The following is a 20,202-nucleotide window of genomic DNA, read 5'->3' as shown; positions in this document are numbered from 1 at the left end:
TTTTTAGTTTTTAGTTTTTAGTTTTTAGTTTTTAGTTTTTAGTTTTTAGTTTTTAGTTTTTAGTTTTTAGTTTTTAGTTTTTAGTTTTTAGTTTTTAGTTTTTAGTTTTTAGTTTTTAGTTTTTAGTTTTTAGTTTTTAGTTTTTAGTTTTTAGTTTTTAGTTTTTAGTTTTTAGTTTTTAGTTTTTAGTTTTTAGTTTTTAGTTTTTAGTTTTCAGTTTTTAGTTTTTAGTTTTTAGTTTTTAGTTTTTAGTTTTTAGTTTTTAGTTTTTAGTTTTTAGTTTTTAGTTTTCAGTTTTTAGTTTTTAGTTTTTAGTTTTTAGTTTTTAGTTTTTAGTTTTTAGTTTTTAGTTTTTAGTTTTTAGTTTTAAGTTTTTAGTTTTTAGTTTTTAGTTTTTAGTTTTTAGTTTTTAGTTTTTAGTTTTTAGTTTTTAGTTTTTAGTTTTTAGTTTTTAGTTTTTAGTTTTTAGTTTTTAGTTTTTAGTTTTTAGTTTTTAGTTTTTAGTTTTTAGTTTTTAGTTTTTAGTTTTTAGTTTTTAGTTTTTAGTTTTTAGTTTTTAGTTTTTAGTTTTTAGTTTTTAGTTTTTAGTTTTTAGTTTTTAGTTTTTAGTTTTTAGTTTTTAGTTTTTAGTTTTTAGTTTTTAGTTTTTAGTTTTTAGTTTTTAGTTTTTAGTTTTTAGTTTTTAGTTTTTAGTTTTTAGTTTTTAGTTTTTAGTTTTTTGTTTTTAGTTTTTAGTTTTTAGTTTTTAGTTTTTAGTTTTTAGTTTTTAGTTTTTAGTTTTTAGTTTTTAGTTTTTAGTTTTTAGTTTTTAGTTTTTAGTTTTTAGTTTTTAGTTTTTAGTTTTTAGTTTTTAGTTTTTAGTTTTTAGTTTTTAGTTTTTAGTTTTTAGTTTTAGTTTTTAGTTTTTAGTTTTTAGTTTTTAGTTTTTAGTTTTTAGTTTTTAGTTTTTAGTTTTTAGTTTTTAGTTTTTAGTTTTTAGTTTTTAGTTTTTAGTTTTTAGTTTTTAGTTTTTAGTTTTTAGTTTTTAGTTTTTAGTTTTTAGTTTTTAGTTTTTAGTTTTTAGTTTTTAGTTTTTAGTTTTTAGTTTTTAGTTTTTAGTTTTTAGTTTTTAGTTTTTAGTTTTTAGTTTTTAGTTTTTAGTTTTTAGTTTTTAGTTTTTAGTTTTTAGTTTTTAGTTTTTAGTTTTTAGTTTTTAGTTTTTAGTTTTTAGTTTTTAGTTTTTAGTTTTTAGTTTTTAGTTTTTAGTTTTTAGTTTTTAGTTTTTAGTTTTTAGTTTTTAGTTTTTAGTTTTTAGTTTTTAGTTTTTAGTTTTTAGTTTTTAGTTTTTAGTTTTTAGTTTTTAGTTTTTAGTTTTCAGTTTTTAGTTTTTAGTTTTTTGTTTTTAGTTTTTAGTTTTTAGTTTTTAGTTTTTAGTTTTTAGTTTTTAGTTTTTAGTTTTTAGTTTTTAGTTTTTAGTTTTTAGTTTTTAGTTTTTAGTTTTTAGTTTTTAGTTTTTAGTTTTTAGTTTTTAGTTTTTAGTTTTTAGTTTTTAGTTTTTAGTTTTTAGTTTTTAGTTTTTAGTTTTTAGTTTTTAGTTTTTAGTTTTTAGTTTTTAGTTTTTAGTTTTAGTTTTTAGTTTTTAGTTTTTAGTTTTTAGTTTTTAGTTTTTAGTTTTTAGTTTTTAGTTTTTAGTTTTTAGTTTTTAGTTTTTAGTTTTTAGTTTTTAGTTTTTAGTTTTTAGTTTTTAGTTTTTAGTTTTTAGTTTTTAGTTTTTAGTTTTTAGTTTTAGTTTTTAGTTTTTAGTTTTTAGTTTTTAGTTTTTAGTTTTTAGTTTTTAGTTTTTAGTTTTGTTTTTAGTTTTTAGTTTTTAGTTTTTAGTTTTTAGTTTTTAGTTTTTAGTTTTTAGTTTTTAGTTTTTAGTTTTTAGTTTTTAGTTTTTAGTTTTTAGTTTTTAGTTTTTAGTTTTTAGTTTTAGTTTTAGTTTTTAGTTTTTAGTTTTTAGTTTTTAGTTTTTAGTTTTTTAGTTTTTAGTTTTTAGTTTTTAGTTTTTAGTTTTTAGTTTTTAGTTTTTAGTTTTTAGTTTTTAGTTTTTAGTTTTTAGTTTTTAGTTTTTAGTTTTTAGTTTTTAGTTTTTAGTTTTTAGTTTTTAGTTTTTAGTTTTTAGTTTTTAGTTTTTAGTTTTTAGTTTTTAGTTTTTAGTTTTTAGTTTTTAGTTTTTAGTTTTTAGTTTTTAGTTTTTAGTTTTTAGTTTTTAGTTTTTAGTTTTTAGTTTTTAGTTTTTAGTTTTTAGTTTTTAGTTTTTAGTTTTTAGTTTTTAGTTTTTAGTTTTTAGTTTTTAGTTTTTAGTTTTTAGTTTTTAGTTTTTAGTTTTTAGTTTTTAGTTTTTAGTTTTTAGTTTTTAGTTTTAGATATTAGTTTTTAGTTTTTAGTTTTTAGTTTTTAGTTTTTAGTTTTTAGTTTTTAGTTTTTAGTTTTTAGTTTTTAGTTTTTAGTTTTTAGTTTTCAGTTTTTAGTTTTTAGTTTTTTAGTTTTTAGTTTTTAGTTTTTAGTTTTTAGTTTTAGTTTTTAGTTTTTAGTTTTTAGTTTTTAGTTTTTAGTTTTTAGTTTTTAGTTTTTAGTTTTTAGTTTTTAGTTTTTAGTTTTTAGTTTTTAGTTTTTAGTTTTTAGTTTTTAGTTTTTAGTTTTTAGTTTTTAGTTTTTAGTTTTTAGTTTTTAGTTTTTAGTTTTTAGTTTTTAGTTTTTAGTTTTTAGTTTTTAGTTTTTAGTTTTTAGTTTTTAGTTTTTAGTTTTTAGTTTTTAGTTTTTAGTTTTTAGTTTTTAGTTTTTAGTTTTTAGTTTTTAGTTTTTAGTTTTTAGTTTTTAGTTTTTAGTTTTTAGTTTTAGTTTTTAGTTTTTAGTTTTTAGTTTTTAGTTTTTAGTTTTTAGTTTTTAGTTTTTAGTTTTTAGTTTTTAGTTTTTAGTTTTTAGTTTTTAGTTTTTAGTTTTTAGTTTTTAGTTTTTAGTTTTTAGTTTTTAGTTTTTAGTTTTTAGTTTTTAGTTTTTAGTTTTTAGTTTTTAGTTTTTAGTTTTTAGTTTTTAGTTTTTAGTTTTTAGTTTTTAGTTTTTAGTTTTTAGTTTTTAGTTTTTAGTTTTTAGTTTTTAGTTCTTAGTTCCTTTGGGATATTATTGTTCACATTGATACAGCTTAATTTTCTGAGTACAACGACCCTTTAAACGACCGCAAAGGATTTAAAATGGATTTTTTTATTAAATTTTAAAAAAATCAACTTCACGGTCCTTTTTGACAGAAAAGTTCCTACTTGACGACAATGGGCCATAGTTGATCAACGATCCATCGAAAAAAAATGTCTTCAATATTTTTTTGCATTAAAATGAAAAAGAAACAATATCAGAAATGGTTTTTAATTGTGTTTTTACGGTTTTTACCGTTGTACATAGAAATTGACATAGAGTTATCTACGTGCGCATGTATTGCGTGTTTGTACACGAAGGGTTTTTAGGTTAAAATTTGTACCCGCCAGCAAAAACAATAGAGTTATGGCCTATCTACAATCACTTAACTTAGAAAATTTCACTTAGCTTAGGAGTTTGAATCAATGGAAATGAATCTGATCTTCTACAATGAAAAGGAATAAAATTAGAAACTTGACGTTTGGTTTGGAAAATTTCAAAATCTACGGTAAGTTGACGTTTCCATATCAAAGGTAAACAAACAACTGCATAGCAACGTATATCAGCCCAGCAAATTTTCTAAGTTGATTGTGGATGACGTAAGTTGTGTACTAGTGTGCGTGAGAGCGGGCTTAGATAGCTCTATTGGTAAGCTAGTGTGTGTGAGATCGGGCTTAGATAGGTCTATAGGGCTTCAGTACCCAATTGGGTCCTAAAATGAAGCTTAGATTGCTGATATTATTGTTCACAGCGATAAAGCTTTTTTTTGTACAATGACCCTTTGTACGACCATAAAGAGCTTAAAATGGATTTTTAAATCAATTTTGAAAAATTAACCTCGCGGTCCTTCTTGACAGAAAAGGTCCTACTTGACAGCTCGTTCCAAGGAGACCATAGTTGATCCATCGAAAAAATGTTGTCTTGTCAAAAAAAAAATTGCATTAAAATGAAAAAAAGTGATCAGAAATGGTTTTTAATCGTGTTTTTTACCGTTGTACATAAAAATTGGCATAGGGCTTTAGTACCCAATTAGCAAGTTTTCACTGTACTCGTTTCGCGCACCCCTGTGTTTCTAAACTCCGACCACAAGATGGCCAGTTCAAATAGTTTCAACATTTCCAAAAACGAAGCTAGAGTTTCATTACAGCGGTTTACATACACACACAGCAGCTGTCAAACTGTCACAATACTTCAAAATAAACGGGTCATTCGCGAAAAAGGCACGCTCTCGCCAAATCGTTTCGGGTTTTTCGTGTTAATCGGGGCACTTCCGGCCAGCTCCGTCCGGAAGCCAGCGTAGGTTTGTACTTGGGCACCTGCCGCATACGCAGACATTGAAGGTTTCTAATTTTCAGGCGCAAATCGAACGGTATTTAACTTTTCAGCTTTCTTCCGTGGAGCGATCGCCGCTTGACAGGGGGAGGAGGAGAAAGGTGAAAACTAGCACAAAGGCCATCGGACGACTTTGACAGACAGCTGGTGCGCGCTGGTTTTGGAAATCGGGTCATCGCGCGCGGAAAGGAAACCAAAACAAACATGACTAACCAGTACGTGAGCCCGCTGTCGGTCGCGGTGATTTGCTCGTCGAACATGAACCGGAGCATGGAAGCGCACGGATTTCTGGCGAAGAAGCGCTTCAAGGTGCGCTCGTTCGGCACCGGAGACAAGGTCAAGCTGCCCGGAACGGCCGCCGACAAGCCCAACGTGTACGAGTTCGGCACGAGCTACGATGACATCTTCAGCGATCTGGCCAACAAGGACAAAAATTAGTATCCTTTGCTAAGGGAGGGGGATTTTTGGGGTTCGGGAGTAGTTTCATTTTAGGTAGCACTTGGAGGTCACTGGGAGAAAATGAAGGACGAAGCAGGATGTTGAAACCACGCTTTTACCATCTTTTTATCGCTACGCATTTCATTCACCTTCATAACAAACACATCGAAGTGGGTGATGTGATTCTCAAAGGGAACACTACCGCCATCTGTGAGGGAGTAGTTCGAAAGTGATCTAAAACATCCAAAAGTAGCAGCCACTCGCTGATAGGTGGCAGTAGTGTAATTAGATCATTTTCATGTTTGAATTACTCAGACGTGAAATTTTTAAATAATTTTAAACACAAAACTTTCCTTAACCCAAAAACCAACAACTCAGCTACACACAAAACGGACTGCTTCACATGCTGGATCGCAACCGGCGCATCAAAACGTGTCCGGAGAAGTTCCAACTGTGTACGGAGCGATTTGATGTTCTTGTGACGTGCGAGGAGCGAGTTTACGATCAAGTGGGTAGATTCCTGAAAATAAACATGTGCCACCCTAACTTAAATTTCATCTCACACGTTCAAATCAGGTCATCGAGTTCATGGAGTCGAAAACGCCGACGTACAATCTGCCGGTGCACGTGATCAACATCGACATCCAGGATAACCACGAGGAGGCCACCGTCGGGGCGTTCGCGATTTGTGATTTGATAACGATGGTAAGTGGGCTTTTTATCTTTAGTTCTAGCGTTCTGCGAACAGCGAATAAAAGACGATTCTTTCGTCCAAACCAGCGAGTTAAACATTTTGTACAAATAGCAGAACAGTTTTCTAATAAAGTCTCCCACAATGGTTGCAAACCACTCAGAAAACGTGTGTCTTATCCTGAAACACCTCTCTTTTCCACCCTACCACCACTTAAAACTTTTGACCTTTGTCCACTGTTCAATTTGGGGATCACTTTATTCTTTTTCCAATAAATCCGAGCAGGTAAGTATTACACATGCTCATCATACTGCCCGTGGTCGCGTTATTTTCCCATGTGCATTTTTATCTCTTTTATGATCGCTGCTGCAGTTCGATTCAAATCACTTTTATTAAAACTAAAAATATTCTGTACATAGATCTAGGGTTTTTTCTCAAAATTTATTTTCCCTAAAAGAACACCCAGTTAGCAAAATCTAAACTTAGAAATATGTATCCTCCCTGCAAAGGCTTATGAATTGATCTCAGTTGAAAGGTTCTCCAAATCTCTGAATTGCAAATGTAACATCCTGGAGCAGAACTGTTAAATTCTAATAAAAACACAATTGAATTGAATTGAAAAAATATTCTGTATCGAAACTGGATGCAAACCAGTTTCCAGACTTGCCTTGCGGTTTTCTCAGCTTGCTGTTTTTGCAAATGCGACTAAGTTAAAACATGGATATTTATTTACTCAACCACTTCATGAACGCTACTTATGTGTAGTTTTGTTTCATCTTAACAAAGAATTTAACTACATAAAACACATACAAATAAACGTCGAATGCGCTAAACACCCAATTTAAGTCAAAGAGAGAACTAACGAAAAAAATTGCGCTGTTTAAACAAATTTTATTATTGTTGTACAAGGTTGACAACGATAAAATTATCGAGGCTTGATAATGATATTTCATTGTTTTTATAATGCAATTTTTCATAAATTTATTTAAAAAAAAGTTTTTTTTAAAAATATTTAGATTTTTCTCCTTTTCAAAAACCTTGCTGCAAATTTGTTGTATTAAATTTTTCCTTCTTTTATTTATATCACGTTTTGCCAGTCTTTAAATATTTCGCAATGAAGATTTTATACTATTTTCCCTTTTTCCTCATTTTTTTAAATTCAACCTAAAGAATGTATTTGCATTTTGCTCTTCTTTAAAGAAATGCAATAAATTTTTTAAAGCAATTTTCTCTTCTTTTATTTTAAAACTTAAAGAAGGCAAAATCATTCAAAAGCTGTGCGGTTTGTTTTTTTTTTTTTCAATATTTAGCAATTATTGTTTTTTATGCAATTTTCTCTTCTTTAATATTCACCCTAATGGATGTACATTTTTTCTTTCTTTAAATACATATTTGACAAATGAGTTGTTATGAAAATTTGCCTTCTTCTATTTTAATTTCATTTTTTAGAAGGGAAAATCTCTAAAAAAATACTTTTTGATTATTTGAAAATAGAGTTTGTTTATGAAATTTTCCCTTCTTTTATATAAAATTCAACTTAAAGAAGGAAAAGTCTCTTTAAAGATTCACATTTTGCCACTCTTTAAATGTTTGACAATCTCATTATTTTTATATTTTTCACCTACATCTATTCAAAAAATCAATTTAATTAGCATTTTTATACAATTGTCCCGTCTTTAAGATTAGTTTTCAATAAATAAAAGAAGGGAACATGCATAAACAATTTTAATGCAAAACATAAACCAGAGAACAGAGAAAAAATTGCAAAAGTGATAGAAATGTTGAAAGAGAACATCTATAAGAGAATTTCCCTTCTTCAAGTTGAATATAAAAAGATGGGAAAATTGCATAAAAAAACTAATCGCAAAATATAAAGAAAAGCTAAATTGTCTCCATTGTCGAAGATTTGAAGAGGGTTTTCTCATCTTTAAATTGATATTTATAAAAGAAGGGAAAAATTCATAAAAAACGTTACTTAATCCACCTTTAGGTGGTTGGTGCCTTCCTCTCATATATAGACTACCTACAGACTTTTTGTCAAGATTATACAGACACGGCCTTTGAGGAAAATGGCATCCCTCTACACGGCTTTTTCGTGGCCAGTTGAGGTTATGTGAATTCAGACCATTTTTTAAACTGCTTGTAATTAAAGATAGGTAAGTCAGATCTTGAAAATTCTTACTCCACCTAAAAGGTCTTTTCATAAGCTTTCTAAAAATATATTATATGTGAGGGTTTCATGAAAAAACCACCCTTTTTACCATAATTTTAGTTTAATATGAAACAGTTTTTTTAACATAACTTTTTAAATACATGATAAAACTGCATGAATTTAAATAGCAACTTAGGGGACGTTAAGACGGATCGATTGAAACCATTCCGGCCAAAATCGGTTGAGCCTGTGACGAGATATTCCAGTGACATTGATTTGGTACACATGTCTACATACAGCCAAACACACAGACATTTGCTCAGCTGGTGATTCTGAGTCGATATGTACAAATGAAGGTAGGTCTAGGAGGTCTAATTAAAAACTTCATTTTCCGAGTGATTTTATAGCCTTTCCTCAGTAAGGTGAGGAAGGCAAAAATATTATTGCTAATTATATTGAAAGAGGAAAATTGTAATGCTAACAAGAGATATTACCTTCTTTAAACTAAATTTTAAATAAAAATTACAAAAATTCATTAAAATGCTTTATTGTGAATTATTCAAAAAGGAAACAATTTACTATTGGTGAAATAATATAGAGATTCCAAATGATAATCTCTTAAAGTAATATCAAAATGGTAAAAAAAACAATACAATACATTTACATTTGTAAAAATGAGAAATACTAATACGTCCATTATGCCAAACGTCCTTGATGGTTTTTGAAAGAGTTATGCCAAACGTCCATTATGTCAAATGTCCATTATGCCAAACGTCCCTGATGTCTTGGACCAATTATGCCAAATGTTCTTCCTGAAAACCCGTTATGCCAAATGGGGTACACCCCTTGAAAATGTAGTAAGTTTCAAAGTATAATACTCAAAATTGTTCAGAAATTACGGTATTTTTCGAATATACTCAAATTTCCATAATTTGAAATGTGCGAAATTTTGTATTCCGTTTCACTTTTTTATAGCTTTTTTTACATACTAAATTTTTCACAAAATACTTTTTTTTTCGAAAATACTCAATAAATTTTTCAAAATTGGCGAAAGTACTAAAAATTTCATAATTTGTAATATAGGTATCAAATGAAGCGACTTTTTAAAATGGTTTTCACTTCATTAGATTTTTTTTGGAATATACTAAAATTTTCTCATACGTTATATTTTACAAAAATACTAAAATTTTCAAAATTTGCTATACAGCTATTCCATGTCAAACAGAAAGTCTCAAAATCAAAAGCGCTCCTATTGAATGAATGAATGAATGAATGAATAATTCTCATACCCGCCGGCAGCTTGGTCCAGTTCACAGGTGTTCGCTTGATCAAACAGTTCGTCATCTTATGTTCAGTAATCTGTACCCACGTACATATATTTTACAAAATCAAAAGCGCTCCTATTTGACTCAAATTTGGAGTGGGGGTTCTTTGACCCAAATAATTAGACCCGTATTTTTTTTATTGTTCGGTAATTAAGGTGGTCCTATCCAAAATAGGGTGGTCCAAAAAATTGCATTTTTCGTCGATTTTTGCAAAAAGCACATTTTTCATCCAATTTTAGAGCATCATATGTCCAAAGAAGGGTTATTAGTTGGGATTTCAAGGAAAAATGTGTGGAGGTTTGAAAAAGCTAGCTGAATATTTGAAAAGTTGCTATGAAAATTTAATTTGCTTATTCGAAGGTCTCAGGACCAAAGAGCTCATACCTGAAAATATTTTTCCCTGATTCCTTGTAATATTTTACATAACATATCCAAAATTGCGAATATCCATTAACACGATTCGTAGATATGATTTTTTGAACACAAAAACTGTGATTTTCGACGCGCAAAAACGGGAAAATTACGAAAACGAGTAAAAATCATCTTTTTCACTAAAACTGCGATAACTTGAAAATTTCAGCGATGACCTATTCTTGTTTGGGTACCAAAATTTTCGTAATTGAAAGACGCAACTTTTGGTACTTAAACTTGTTGTATATAGGTAATCGCTTAAATTTTAAAGTTATCCCAGCTTTAGTAAAAAAAAAAGTTGATTTTCACCCGGTTTTGCGCGCGGCGAGTCGAAAAACCCACTTTTTATGTTCAAAAAATCATGTGCTTTTTTCGATAATTGACGAAAAATGCAATTTGTTTGGACCACCCTATTTTGGATAGCAGCACCCTAATCGCCAAACAAAAAATATGGGTTTAATTGGGTACTAAAGCCCTATGTCAATATTTATGTACAATGGTAAAAAACACGATTGAAAACCATTTCTGATCACTTTTTTTTCATTTTAAATTGATTAAAAAAAATCCATTTTAAACTCTTTGTGGTCGTTCAAAGAGTCATTGTACTCAGAAAAATAAGCTTTATCACTGCAAACAATACTATCAGCAATCTATGCTTCATTTTAGAACCCAAATATTTAGGTCAAAGAACCCCCACGGAAATCCCGAAGAACTGAGAGCAAATTTGCTATTGCGCGTATTCCCGAAAAGGACACGCGGCATACCAGCCTCGAAACGACGCGCCGCACTTTCGGCAAATGCGCGCTGTCAAATCCCATAGTGTGCGTTTTGTTTTTGTTGATCTTCTTCTTCGAATTGCATGGCATTGTTGCCGGCAATGTTTTTTATTGCACCAAAAGTGCAGAAAATCGCTGGCAACAATGTCTGCGGCACATTATGGAATGCCGCGCGGCGTGTACCTTCGAGAGAAACGGACAATACCGCGACAGGTACCGCGGTGGGGTTGACGTCGGGTGCAAATTTGATTTGCTTCGATGTTTGCTACCCGCTCTGGAGATGCGCTTATTGTCAAAATGGGTACGAGGAGAATTCAAGGTTTGCTAGTTGCTTGTGACTATACTATTTAAAGCAAATATAAAACTTTTAAATTTGTATGAGCAGTACAAATAACCTTAAAACAATTTCAATTGGCAGATGGCTAGATATGCAACGTTTAAATATATTTATTGTTTCTCCCCCCGTGCAGATGGCCCAAAGTGACGACCTGGACAACGACATCGACGAGCTGCTGCACGACTTCGAGAGCAAGTGCCAACGGAGCGTGCTTCACTGCGTGCTGTTTTACTAGCACTGTTGCTTGCGGTTGTTGGATTGATTTGTGTGTGATGGTGCACGTTCCTTCGTGAAACTAAACAAAAACAAATGGTAGAGTTTAAAGCAAAAATATGAGAATAATTCAGCAAACTATGGACCCTTCTCTTCCCGATTCCCTCGAGCCTCTTCCTAAAGGTTAGATTAGACCGCAAAGATCAGACACATTCAGCACACTTTCAGGTTTTTGAGACGGACAGCAAACGTAGCGCGAATCGTGAAACAATAAACTAACAAGCATATTTTTACCAAACTTTTAACTAACGCAAATAAATTTATACTAGGCAGAGATTCAAATCATTTCGTTTTAGGAACCAACTAAATAAGTCAAACACGCTGATCAGTTAGGGAAAGTTCTTTTTTTGTCACAAAACAATAAAAAAACAGCAACACACACACTCACTGGCAGGTGATTCGATATTACTGTGTAAGAAACTATTATATGATGCATATATATATATTTAATATATAGAAAGAGGTGTAATTCTTTTGTACAACAATAAAGTTACAAAACAGTTACGGAAAAAAACACTCCTCCCACTCCTCAATGCTGATCCAGGTGCGCATATTTCCGGCGAAGTTTTTCCTTTTTCTCGCGCTTCTGGTGCTTCCACGGCTTGCCGGCGATCATCACTCCGCCGGGCATTTGCTGCTGCTCGGCCGAAACGCCCACGGCCGACGGTCGAATGTTGGGGAAATCGCTGCGCCCCTTGACGAAGCCCGTTTGGGCGCGGTCCTGGAAGAACTGCGAGTCGATGTCCTTGCCGGTGGTGGTGCCCATCTGTTTGATAGGAAAAAAATTGTATTGGTTTGGAAAAGTAGAATTTAGCGAAAAATGTACCTTCATCGCCCGCTGCTGCCTCGGTGGTAGCAATTTGACGTCGATCTCATCTTTCTGACGCTCTGGAAAGCGATGATATTGGGTTTGCTCAACCTCCGGCGGTGCGTAGCAGTACAGCAGCTTGCCGTTGACGTAATCCTTGAGCACGTAGCGCGACCCTCTGGACTGATCGGGCTGTCCGTTTGCGGTCATGTAGCCGCGGTTGTACGCGAACGCCAGCAGCAGTTCTTCGGAGTAGGGCGGTCTCAGCGGGTCTTCCCCTTCGAGCGGTTTGGCGATCATGATGCCGTACGTGTCCTCGAGGATGTGGCGCGGGATGAGCGTGCAGAGCAGGTTCACCGGCGGGACGTGGTCCCGCATCTGGTCGATGGGCAGAATTCCGTTCAGGATCATGTCCGCCTTGGTGGTGCAGAAGCTGGGCATGACCAGACCTGGGCAATCGCAGAACAGCAGTTCCGAGTCTACGTACAGCGTTTGGAAGTGCTTGGTTTTGCCGGGGGTCGCCGAAACGGACACTTTCTTCTCGAGGAAGACGGCGTTGATTGTGCTGCTTTTGCCGACGTTCGGGTAGCCGACGAGGCCGACCGTTACGAGACCCTCGGTGACGCGGTCCGCCTTGTGGAGACTTTTGAAGAGTGCGATCAACTCTGTGTTTGACAGGATGTTTGGATTATTTCGTAGCTTGGACGAAGCAGCTGCAGATTCGCCTTCGGCGACCTCCTCAACCTTCTCTTCCAGCTTCTCAAGCACCTTTTCAGCACGATCAACCTTCAACCCCAAATCCTTCAACTTCTTCTCGACCTCATTCGTCTGTTCATCCTCCGAATCTTCCTCATCTCCCTCCTCACCCTCTTCAGCTGCCCGTTCCCGTTCTTCCTGCTCGCGCTTAGCTTCCTCCACGGACTCCGCAGCCGAAAAGAACGCCACCCGAATCCCCTGCTCGTCAAAGTACCTAGCCCAAGCCTCCCTCTGCTCCGCATTCAAAAAGTCCGACTTGTTGATCAAAATCATGTTCATCTTCCGCTCGTCCACCTCCTTCACGTACTTTTCCAAATCTTCACTGCGAAACAGCAGCGGATTGCGCCCGTCCACGATCTGCACCACAATGTCCGACCGCTCCACCACACGCCACAGCTGCCGCCAAAAGTCCAGATTCTTCTCGTACGGCGTCATCAACAGCCCGTCGTCCTCCTGCAGCGCGGCCAACCCCCGGCGCCACTCGAGAAAGTTCTCGTTCTCCAACAGCTGCAGCTCCTCCGGCGTGGTCTCCTTCGTCCAACGCGGCCGCCGCGGAATCTTCAGCAGATTCTTCTTGTCCACCTGCTTGCGCTCGATCGCCACCCGCTCGTTCGTGGTCAGCAGACCGACCTTGGCCTTCGGATTCACGTACGTTATGTTGAGCTTTTCCGCCTGAAACTCCGTCCCCGCCAGTTCGGCCGTCCGCAGAAACTCCTGGAAGGACGACTCCTCCGTCACGGACTGCAGGTTCAGCCGGCCCCAGTCGTACCCGTCCTGGACTTCCGTGGTGTGAAGCTGAAACGACATAAATCTCATAACCACTAAAAATCACAAAATTTACCCCTCACTCACCATGCTGTTGTTATCGACGGTCTTGCGGTTTCCCTGCCCAAATCGGTCCTTTATCAGGGACCGCCCCAGCTGATTCGCCTTCTTCTTGCCCATTTTGTTCTAATCGCGTCGGAACGATCCGGTCAAAAACAACAACAAACACGTGCTCCAAGTTTGGGCACTGTAAAAGTGCTCGCAAATCCCCCGAAAACGACCCCTTTTGCACAGGTTGATTTCACAACAGTTATATTAAAGCAAACTGATTATTTTTTTAATCTTTAGGGTCAATTTTCAGCGAAAAACAGCAAATTTTCACTATTCTCTGAACGATCTTCAAAAATTTACACGAAAACTCGCGTGCGTGCAAAACAAAAACATTTGCTTCTTTGACTTGACAGCTGTCACGTTTGTACTAAAACCAGTTTGATTTTTCAAAAGGTGTGGGTTTTTGTTACTGCGGCACCAGGTGAAACATTTCAAGCGCCACGCGGCGTTCGGTTTTGGCACCAAAGAGTATTTCCCTTCTCTCTGTTGGCACGGTGGGATCGCAAAAAAAATCTCGAAACTCAAATTCGGGACCATGGAACCGACTTGAGCCGTACAATTTTGGTGGATCTTTTTAAACGTTTCATTGGTAAAGGCTGATATGCAGATCGGAAGGAACTCCAAAGGGCTTTTGTTAATTTGATTTGGTTAACCGCGGTGGATTTTCTTGAAATAATTCGAACTGTCAAAAATCCACCAAAGCATCTACCGGTGGATACTTTTCTACCACAGATTTTTGTGCGATCAATGTGGTAGATGCTTTGGTGGATTTTTGACAGTTCGAATTATTTCAAGAAAATCCACCGCGGTTAACCAAATCAAATTAACAAAAGCCCTCAAAACTCCATATAAAAAAACGCCCACGAAAAGATTTTTCTTAAGCGGTACGCAGCTGAAAAGGAACAGAAACGGAAAGTGGCGTTTGACGTTTCTTCGCGCGGTGCTTATTTGTGATAAGTTTTGATCAAGGTTTTGATGAAAAAATCAAAGAATTTGAATTTTACTTTTTGAATGCAACTGAAAGCTACAAACGTTTTAATAATTTTATTTTCGTTAGAATAATAGAAAATCCTGGCGAATCTCAAAATGCAGAACCTTGAAATTAAAAGGACAGATTTAGTTTTTTGGTCAAAACGGAGTAAAAATAGAAGTTGTCTATATTGATGATAGCCCACGTGTCGGCAACAATTACTAGTACCAACCAAAATAAATTTGATAGTAATCATACAAATATCTATTTTCTTACTGAAAAATTCAATAATAAACTGATATTATGCAGTACAAATGATTCAAAAATAAAAATTTGAAAATATGACAAAACAAATATTTCAGAAATTTCAAATAGCAAAAAAAATATGAAGGAAATTCCAACCATTTTTTAAATATTTATTTTAAAAATTCAAAGAAAATATGCAGGCATGAAAAAAATAATCGAGATAAAAGAATTTATAAATTCAATAACGTCATGATTCGAATTCCCGGACGCTTCGAAACCCGGACATTTCAACTTGTTTTATCAATTATTTGGATATAAGTTCGCATTATTAATGTCAAAACTGTGTTATTTGATGAATTCTAACATCAACTTTCATTCAAAGTTTGTTTGAACGCTGTAGTTAATACCAAAACAATAAAATAAAATAATAAGTTTACCAAAAGTGCGAAACATTTCAACAGAAATATTTCATAGGCGTCCGAAGACCGGGAAGACAAAGCAGAAATTTATGTTTTTGATTTCCTTAAATTCTAGCTAATTTTTATATAAACTATCGATTGTTTTGATGTTAACAGCTTATTTGAGGCCTAAAGAATGCCATTCACTAACATTTCAGTCCAAATTTTTGCGATTCATAAGCAAAATCGAGTGTCCGGAATTCGAAGCAAAAGTGTCTGGATTTCGAATCAGCTTTTAACAGTGTCCGGGATTCGAAGCACAACAAGTCATTCTAATTTTCAAATTCTGTTGAAAAATTGTTAGAAAATACATATTTTGCATGTATTCTCTTAAAACTGACTGTTTATACTAAATCCTGATGATATTTCTACATTTCCAACTTATTACATGATTTTTTGCCAGCCATAAAAAAAATATATGGTACTAAGTGTCCGGATTTCGAATCATGACGTTAGCTCAAAAAAATTAAATTTAAAACCTGAAAATTTTTAGAAAAAAAAGTCAAATTTTCAAAAGTTCAAAAAACTAAAATTTTAAAAATTCAAAATAACTTAAAATTCCAGAATAAAAAATGTGGGGTTCAGAAATTCCAAAAAATAACAAAAAACAATAACATTTTGAAATTAAAAAAAACTAAAAATTAAAGAATTTATGAAGTTATGAATTTAAGAATTTAAGAATTTAAGAATTTAAGAATTTAAGAATTTAAGAATTTAAGAATTTAAGAATTTAAGAATTTAAGAATTTAAGAATTTATGAATTTAAGAATTTAAAAATTAAGAAAATTAAGAATTTAAGAAAAAAATTTAAACATTTGTACCAGTAATTTCCAAGTTTCCTAACTTCCTAATTTCCTTATATCCTAATTTCCTAACTAACTAATTTCCTAATAACTTAATTCCCTGATTTTCTAATTTCCTAATTACCAAATTTCCTAATACCCTTATTTCCTAATTTCTTAATTTCCTTATTTCCTAATAATCAAATTTCCTTATTACAAAATTTCCTAACTTCCTTATATCCTAATTTTCAGATTTCCTTATTTCCTAATATCCTAATTTCCTTATTTCCTAATATCCAAATTTCCTAAATTCCTAAATTTCTCAATTTCCTAACATCCAAATTTCCTAACACCCAAATTTCCTTTTTTCCTAATTTACTAACATCCTAATATCCTCATTTTCCAATTTCCTAATTACCAAATTTCCCAATTTCCTTACATCCTTATTTTCTAATTTCCTAACATCCTAATTTCTCAAATACCTAAATATCAAAATTCCTAATTACCAAATTAGGTTTTTTTTCGCTAAAATTTTAGTTTTCGTCAAATCTTTTTTTAGAAAACTAATGATTGCAAAACAACTGAACTAGTATTAAATGCATTTTAAAACACATTTTCCTAGCAAATGTTGAATCTATGGCTTTTTATTTCAATATTTATATTTTTTGCCCCCTCGACCCCGGCCAGAGCCAACTAATATGACAAAGAACTTTGTTCAAAACTCAAAAAAAAAATCATGCTATTTTTATTTATATTTTTTTAATTCTTTGCCAATTTATTGAATTCTGAATAATTAATTCTAATAAAATATTTTCAATCATTGGCACCTCTATGGATATAAATTGCCAAAACACGAAAATATTGCCAACACAAGTATGCCCAAGTAACCATCCTGCACTAAAAGGAATCATTAATAGGCTGTAAACCAGCATTCCACAGCTAATCTGCATTAAAACAACTATAATCTTAGAGCAAATCAGCTCTAAAGCAACTGCTATAACATATGCTGAAATGCAGCTCATTTAATGCTGCTACCAGCAACACTGCCTATTTTTTCCCATTAAACTGGCAACACAGTTGAGATGTGAAAGAGAAAGAATGATGAAAACAAAAACAAAATATCTCTGTCTCGCTCATCCCTCACGAAAACCAAACAGCTGAGGAAAAAACGGAACGGATGTCAGTCATAGTTGAGATTAAATCCAATTTCGATATGTTGCACGATTAATTTTATGCTCTATGATGTGAAATTGCGACAAGAATTGCAGTGTAACCAAGGTGTAACATAATAAAAAGGAAATCATCACTTCTGCTGAACAGATTTCTTTGACTTAGAGGGTGCAGGTTGGCATTTTTGGGGTCAGTTCGGTATCAAATGCAAACGGCAATAGTCGATGTTTAACTTGGGATTCCACCGTAAGAAGGGACCATCCATAAACCACGTGGACACTTTTTTGGGAATGTCAACCCCCCCCCCCCCCCCTAAAGTGTCCACGTGGTTTATGGATGGTCCCGAACCACAATTTCTCAATGAATTATTGCTTTCAAATGATTTTCCGTTGAGAGTTGGCCATGAATTTTTTAAAGTTTTTAAAAGCTTGGGCTAACGAGGCTAATTCCATTAAGCTTAGTGCTGCCTCAGCCGGATCTTTTGCGATTTTCACTCTTTTTTGTATCCGTCAAAATTATGATTCAGCCGTGGATTTAGCACAATAGCTTATAACTTTTGATAGCGTTGTCAGATCTTCAATTTTTTGGACGCGTAGGAAAGGCGAGGTTTTTGGAAGAATGGCGAAATTCGCAAAACTTTGGGGCAGTGTCAAAAAATAAGGGTTGGTCCAATTGGGTTCAAAATCGGGATTCTTAAATGCTTTGATAGTAGAGAAAGCTCCACAAAATTTGAGCTTGATCAGTAAAAGTTGATCTCAAATTTCTGGAGTTTTTTTGTTAAAAGGTCCAAAAAATAAACTTTCAAAATTTTAAATCTCAGATTTTTTTTATATTTTTTTTATTTTGTTAGTTTTAAGTTGCATTCAAACAAGTAAATCCAATTAATTTGAGTTTCATCGTTTCATCCCAGTTTGCATCAAAACATTGTATTGCATACAAGCACTGTTATACTAGCCTTCAAACTTAAGTACCCCATTGATTTTTGATTGATTCAACTGAAATATTCCAAAACGTAAAATTAACACATTTTGAAAAAGATCACTAGTTTAGTACCACCCCCTCCTGGCTAATTTAGTACACACAACTGTCAAAACCAGCTTGCGGTTTGTTTACACTTCTGTTGTTTTTCTACGCCGCATGTTTGCTTCGCATTCGCGAAAAGAGTCATCGTTTATAATTATTTCAGCACTCTTCGAAATAAATCGATAAAATTTCATCGCAAAAGTTAGTTAATCAAACAGTTCGACCACACCACACCGTCGCACGATGTGGCCCGAAGTGAAAACCGCCAAAGAGGAGAACCGCCGCGAGCTGAAGCTGTCCGGCGCCGGTGCCCGGAAGCGCTTCGAGGAAAATTCCGGCCAGCTGGACGAAACAATCTTCCAGCTGTCGGCGCTCAATCTGCTGGACGTTAACGACAGTCCGCTGGACGTGATTTCACCGAAGATTGCCGATTTGAAGCACTTGCAGTCGCTGCTGCTTTTTCGGAATCGAATTGTTGAAATTCCCGCGGAGATTGGGCGCCTGTCGGCGCTAAAGGTGCTGGATTTGTCGGGGAACAAAATTGAGCGGGTGCCGGGCGAGATTGGCCAGCTGAAGACGCTGACGACGATTAATTTGAGTGGGAATTTGCTGAAGGAGGCGGATTTGTCCGCGCTGGAGGGGTTGATTATTATTAATTTGAGCTCGAATCAGTTGGAACGGTTTCCGGAGTTGCCGTTGAGCAAGCTGGAAGTGCAGCATCTTTCGGATATAAATCTGGAGAAAAATCAGATCAGGGAGATTCCGGCGGGGTTGGTCAAGCAGAACGGGTTGAAGACGCTGAACGTGGCGGAGAATAAGATTGAGCTGGTGCCGCAGTTTCTGGTCAAGTGCCCACGGTTGAAAGGTAATTTGAGGTAGACTGGTTTGGGGAAAATGACTTATTTCGACGTTTATTTCTCAGAAATCAACCTCAAGGAGAATCCCCTGAAGGACAAGCGTCTCAAAAAGCTGGTGGAGCAGTGCCGAAGCAAGCAGGTTCTGGATTACGTCGAGAAGAACGGGCACGTGGCCCCTGCCAACGCGTCATCCAGTTCAAACTTTGCCCAGGAAGCCGAATCCGACGAACCCAAAGGCCCCGCCGAAATCCGTCCAAAAATCACCGTCCTCAAGCCGGCGGATTCCGCCCGGCGAGTCAGCTTCAGCCCGGAGGCCAAACAGCTGCGACCGCACGTGCTGCACTGCATCGTCCGGGACTTTACCATCGGCAGCATGAAGAAGTTCCTGCAGCTGCAGAACGACCTCCACGACAACGAGTGTGGCAAGCGAGAGTTCGCGACCATCGCCACGCACGATCTGGCCAAGATCAAGGGCGACCTGCGCTACCAAGCGGATCTTTCCGAGCAGATTGAGATTACTCCGTTGAACGGGAAGTCCAAGGTGACCGCCGCCAAGTATTACGAGGATCTGCGCCAGCAAGCGGAAGCCATCCGGAAGGAGAAGAAGCGCAACACGTACTCGGGCGTGCACAAGTTCATCAACCTGCTCAAGGGCGAGGTGTTTGTGTTCTTCGCCGACGAGGACAAGAAGGTCATCAGTTTGCCCCCGTTGACCAATTGCGACGAGACGAAGGTTGGGCCGGAAACGCGCCACCTGCTGCTGGAGGTGACCAGCTCGGTCAGTGCCGAGTGCGCCCGGAAGGTGATGCTGGCGCTGTTGAAGGGCCTGCTACTGCTCGATGTGACCGTTACGAGGGTGGCGCCGGAGGGGAAGAAGAAGGGCGGAAAGGGCAAAGCGGGCGGCGGTTCCAGCAGGGTGGTTTACGATAAGAACGCGGAGTTGAGCGTGGAGCAGGTTCGGCTGTTTGACGGCGACGGGAACTTCCACTCGGTGTTTCCCGGGAAGGGAGAGTTGGAGTTCGGGGAGGACGAGAATATCGACGTGGAGTTTGGTGGGTGTTGAAGGGCAGGCTAGGGTTCCAAAGTTGATCGCGATCGCTGTTTATATTCTACGAAGAAGCGTCCAACGCTGACGTTGTGTACTAACAATCACCTATATTCATGTTATTAACACTATCTGGTTAATAAAACTCCTTCGGCAAATCTGTGTTCGTTGTCTTTAAATCAATCGATGTCGAAAATTCCTTTTTCAATGCACTGCTCCAACTCCAGCAAAAAGTTGATTCGATAAACGCCGTCAGTTGTTCCTCTACGATCGTCTCCACCTTCGCAGCTTGTAGATTGATTCAGAGAATTCACCTCGTGACAGTT

At 35.4% G+C, this 20,202-nt stretch overlaps 3 protein-coding genes across 4 annotated transcripts; 2 read left to right on the top strand and 1 right to left on the bottom strand.

Moving 5' to 3' along the window:
- Window positions 1-4,299: 4,299 nt before the first annotated feature.
- On the top strand, window positions 4,300-11,398 carry LOC120419150 (RNA polymerase II subunit A C-terminal domain phosphatase SSU72). 2 transcript variants are annotated; one of them, XM_039581788.1, is made up of 5 exons: window positions 4,300-4,450; window positions 4,506-4,919; window positions 5,299-5,428; window positions 5,497-5,625; window positions 10,746-11,398. In XM_039581788.1, exons 2-5 carry the CDS (start codon window positions 4,687-4,689, stop codon window positions 10,845-10,847), a joined length of 594 nt encoding a protein of 197 aa, XP_039437722.1. In that variant the 5' UTR covers window positions 4,300-4,450; window positions 4,506-4,686; the 3' UTR covers window positions 10,848-11,398. The 2 variants fall into 2 exon arrangements, with proteins under 2 accessions (XP_039437722.1, XP_039437723.1); XM_039581789.2 differs by having other exon boundaries at window positions 4,323-4,450; window positions 4,536-4,919.
- On the bottom strand, window positions 11,309-13,666 carry LOC120419149 (large subunit GTPase 1 homolog). Its single transcript, XM_039581787.2, has 3 exons — window positions 13,302-13,666; window positions 11,712-13,244; window positions 11,309-11,651 (listed from the first exon to the last, which is right to left on the bottom strand). The coding sequence occupies exons 1-3, from the start codon at window positions 13,392-13,394 to the stop codon at window positions 11,415-11,417; spliced, it is 1,863 nt and encodes a 620-aa protein (XP_039437721.1). The 5' UTR covers window positions 13,395-13,666; the 3' UTR covers window positions 11,309-11,414.
- A 4,393-nt stretch (window positions 13,667-18,059) lies between these two features.
- LOC120419162 (leucine-rich repeat-containing protein 47-like) lies at window positions 18,060-20,040 on the top strand. The gene is made up of 2 exons (XM_039581812.2): window positions 18,060-18,839; window positions 18,897-20,040. The coding sequence occupies exons 1-2, from the start codon at window positions 18,218-18,220 to the stop codon at window positions 19,892-19,894; spliced, it is 1,620 nt and encodes a 539-aa protein (XP_039437746.1). The 5' UTR covers window positions 18,060-18,217; the 3' UTR covers window positions 19,895-20,040.
- Window positions 20,041-20,202: the final 162 nt, after the last annotated feature.

Source organism: Culex pipiens, chromosome 2 (assembly GCF_016801865.2).
Source record: "Culex pipiens pallens isolate TS chromosome 2, TS_CPP_V2, whole genome shotgun sequence".
NCBI classification, from domain to species: Eukaryota; Metazoa; Arthropoda; class Insecta; order Diptera; family Culicidae; genus Culex; species Culex pipiens.
The sequence above is the reverse complement of the archived record's forward strand: the minus strand, read 5'-3'. Positions and strand labels throughout refer to the sequence as shown.